Raw genomic sequence first — 4,154 nt, 5'->3', positions numbered from 1 at the left:
TGTTACATCCATGTTCAATATCAGACTTTCCTTAAGTCTTTAAATCAAGTAAAATATATCCGAAAGAGGCATTAAAACTCTCCTCCACCTATCTAGATTTCATCCTAAAAATATCTTAATCGTGAAAAGTTATGTGGTTCTAACCATTTGTTACACTTTCAAAAACTACTTTCTATGATGTAGATGGAGAATAACATTGTCATCTTTGTACAAAAGAGTTCAAACAAGTCTATCATTGCATTACTTGACATAGTATAAAATCATAATGTTATGTATTGGTATGACATTTAAACCATAACTTCATTTTAAACATTCATGTGTCAAACGAAAAGCAATCATAAAAGTGAATTTCGAGACAAACAAACACATGTGAAGTAATTGACGAAATGATTTTACCACATTTAGATAGATTATAATAAGAAGTTCAACACATAATTTGTTCAACAAATCATTTGATAGACTGATGTTAATCGTCACTTTTAGATAGATTATAATAACGTCCTAAACATATAATTGAATATCTTATAATATCTGTGACATAAATTTGTGTGAGACAAATTATATGGACGATGATGAGTTTAGAATGATGTTAGTCAGCATTGTTTTGTGACAAATAAGTGGTTATAATTACTTTGATCATCTGTTCTATAGAGTTTAATGAGGCTTATTTTTATTCATAATTTAAACTAAGAACTTTGTAAAATTTTGGTGAAAGATAAAAAAGTTAAAGTAAAAAAAGTTGGGACTTTTTCATATACTATGTAAATATAAGAAGAGTTTTATGAAAATAACAGAGTAAATAATAGTTTACAGTGTAATATAGTTGAATTAATATGTTTGCAGATATTTTATGCGTGTACATAAAATTAAGTTTTGAGACATTTTTTAATAAAATGAGCCAAAAAATGGTAATACATTAAAAGTGATTAATATAAAAAAAATCACTAATAGTAAAATAATGTTATGAGTTGATTGCAAATAATTGAATATTGTCGAGTACTTATAATTCTAATATTTTACATTTTGCCGAAATTTATAATACAATAAACTATCATTTAAATAAAAGATGAAGATATATAATTCAAAAATCAATCTGTTGTTAAATTATTAATTTAAATTGTAAAATTTATAGTTTAAGTTTATCTAATTAATTAAACGCTAAATGTTTTAATATGTAAATTTGTTTATATACTAATATATTAAGCTAATTTAATAATTACCGAAACCATAAAAAAATAATTTTTCTTAAAAACCCATTAATCTAGTACTATGATCTTTCTAAAATTTAGAAACTCTTAGAACTTTTAAGAACATCATGTATTTTTTTTTATATCCAAACAAAATGAGTATAACTTTTAAGCTATAATTTCTTGAATCAAAATAGCTATCATAAATTCAATTAATAATACAGGTTGTCGTCAACTAAAAACTTGGGCTATTTGTGTTCTTTGTCACTTTCTTCCCAAACGACCCTGTTGGGTTCATTTCGGTTTTCATTTGTAGATGTTTCGTCGTTTTTACAAATCATCCAAAAAAATTATCATCAATTCACCCCTATCACAATCCACCAACCATTTTGCCTTTTCAATCCACATTCACACATGGGTTGTGTTGTCTCCTTCCGAAAATCAGCCGCCGGCGAAGACGACGATGACTTACTGGTGTCGGTGTGCAGGGAGAGGAAGAGACTGATGAAATCCGCCGTGGATCGGCGGTACGCGCTTGCCGGAGCACATTTTAAGTACAATCAGTCACTCTACGCCGTCGCATTAGCCCTCCGGTTGTTCGTCGCCCGGCATTCTTCGTCTCCTTCTTCCCGATTCCTCATCACCTTCCCTGAGCCCTCTACGAACCTGCACCTTACTCAATCCAAACCCACGGCGATTCCGGAAGCCGTGACAGAAGTCGTTGAAGAAGAAGAGGCGGAAGAGACGGAGGAGGAGAGTAACGGTTCAGTTTGTGAGCATTTCTATGATGATGGTATGGTGGACCCCACACCTGCACCACCTGTAGTGACGTCATCAGGTCATGAGCAGAATCCGGATGAATTTGGTGGGTGGGATTTTTTCAATCCGTTTCAGAATATGATAGTGAATGATGTTGGTGGTGAGCACGAGGATGAGGGTCAAAAACGGAAGGCGGAGGATGTGAAGGTTGCGGCGGCGGATGCTAACGTGAGCCTGAAGGTGATTGATACACATACACCATCACTATCTAATGAAGATGATAATGGGAGGGAACTGTTGGACGCACTAAAAGACGTCGAAGATCATTTTCTAAAAGCTTATGAATCTGGTGTTGAATTCTCAAAAATGCTCGAATTCTCCAATGTGGGTCCTCTTGATCATCTTCATTCAAAAGGTATTACTGTTTAAAAACCTTTTACCCCATCCATCGCAATTCACCATTCACCAAAAGTCAATTCGATCTAATTTTTCTTCCACTGACAGAAAGCTCCGAGAAGTTTATTCCATCGATCGCATGGCACAAATCGGCGATAACCAGATCACCATCGTGTAGAAGTCTTCTTTCTAGCAGCTCCCGGAGTTCATCCACATGGACGGGAATCAACAGTAGCAGTGATATCTTCGAGGAGACCGGAGGAATGGAATCCGGCAGCCATTTATCGACATTAGGGAGGTTATACGCTTGGGAGAAGAAGCTTTACGATGAAGTTAAGGTATTATAACAGATAACAGATCGTTGAATCATAAAACCTCAAATCTTTTGCATTTGTTGAGTTATTATCGATGATTTCTACATTTTATAGGCTGGTAGTGAAATTAAGAAGCTTTACGATCGAAAATCTTCCCAATTAAGTGGTGAAAATGGTAGCAACAAGCATGGAGTCGAAGACCAAGTCAACGATTTGTACTCCAGAATGTTGGTCAGCATAAAGATCTGTAATTCCATCTCGAAACGAATTGAGAAGGTGAGAGACGACGAACTTCAGCCACAGCTCATCGAATTGCTACATGGGTAAGAATCTTTCACTACTGAAACTCTGAAACACAAAAATTTATATCAATTTCGAAGTTGGAACTTTCCTTTCACTTTATAAAGTCAAATGGTGCTAAAACCGATGTTGCAGGCTAACAAAAACATGGAAATCGATGTTGGAATCACACAAAATGCAAAGCCGCACGATGTTCGAAGTCAAATCATTCCCAACCGCCGCTCTCGCCAATGACCGATCACGTCATCTCGCAACTCTCCAACTCGAGGCTGAAATCCAAAATTGGCAATCTACATTTTCGAGTTACATTGACTCCATAAAAGCATACATTGAATCATTGACCGAATGGTCAAACCGAACCCTAACCCCCATCCCCGAACCCGCCACACCACCACCCGTATTCACCATTTCCCGTGATTGGTTAATCGTTACAAAGAATTTGCCCGATAAAGCCGTGACATATGCCATGAAAAGGTTCTCTAAAGACCTTCGGGCTCTGTGGGCCCAACAAGGGTTCGAGCAGCATCAACAGCAAAAAGTTGACCGGCTTGTTGTGGAAATGGAGAAACGATTGGTTGGTTTTGAGAAGGAAGAGAGGAATATAATAAACTTGAAGCCGTTGAATGTGAAAAATAAAGTTGATGTTTTAGCCGAGAAAAAAGATAAATTTGACAGTTTTAGGAAGATGGTGGAAACCGAAAAGGCGAAACATAAGGATTGTGTTGAGGAAACGCGGCGAGTTATTTTGGTGGGATTTCAGATGGGATTTTCTTCGGTTTTTGATTCTTTAACGGAATTTTGCGAGATTTGTGTGAGGAAGTACGATGATGTTGCACGAAATGCAACATCGGGAACAAAATTGATTCATGAAAGATGAGGTTGTGGTTTGTAAAATGTCATTTTTGCTCATATGTATCTTGGGAACACAAATAATATAGATTTGATCTCTTTGCGGTTTAACGTGTTTGTCTTCATATTGATTTCGTTTTCGGTTTTGGATCTTTGAAAAACTAAAATGAAAGATGATAACTAAAGATTATTTTAGAGAGCGAAAATCAATTCTTGTGATTTTATACTTTCTTAATCACCATTATTAATTACAAAAATTAATCAATAAAATAACGGTAATCTTACATGTAACATTTGTATTTTCTTAAATGAAGGAAATTTATACCCATATGTGATACATTTACAATCA

The 4,154-nt window shown here is 35.3% G+C and overlaps 1 protein-coding gene across 1 annotated transcript; it reads left to right on the top strand.

The window, feature by feature from the left end:
• Positions 1–1,428: 1,428 nt before the first annotated feature.
• Positions 1,429–3,916, top strand: LOC145108830 (protein ALTERED PHOSPHATE STARVATION RESPONSE 1-like). Its single transcript, XM_079045921.1, has 4 exons — positions 1,429–2,361; positions 2,451–2,680; positions 2,771–2,979; positions 3,092–3,916. Exons 1-4 carry the CDS (start codon positions 1,602–1,604, stop codon positions 3,831–3,833), a joined length of 1,941 nt encoding a protein of 646 aa, XP_078902047.1. The 5' UTR covers positions 1,429–1,601; the 3' UTR covers positions 3,834–3,916.
• Positions 3,917–4,154: the final 238 nt, after the last annotated feature.

Source organism: Lactuca virosa, chromosome 4, assembly GCF_052849685.1.
Source record: "Lactuca virosa cultivar CGN04683 chromosome 4, Lactuca_virosa_CGN04683_v6, whole genome shotgun sequence".
In the NCBI taxonomy this organism is placed as follows: domain Eukaryota; kingdom Viridiplantae; phylum Streptophyta; class Magnoliopsida; order Asterales; family Asteraceae; genus Lactuca; species Lactuca virosa.
Note: the sequence above shows the minus strand (reverse complement) of the source record. Positions and strands in the feature narration are given on the sequence as shown.

Bases quoted from the DNA above. Each gene is read 5' to 3' on its own strand.
- LOC145108830 (XM_079045921.1), top strand. From the start codon at position 1,602: ATGGGTTGTGTTGTCTCCTTCCGAAAATCAGCCGCCGGCGAAGACGAC. The intron at 2,362-2,450 runs GTATTACTGTTT...TTCCACTGACAG, and splicing joins TGATCATCTTCATTCAAAAG to AAAGCTCCGAGAAGTTTATT. The intron at 2,980-3,091 runs GTAAGAATCTTT...CCGATGTTGCAG, and splicing joins CTCATCGAATTGCTACATGG to GCTAACAAAAACATGGAAAT.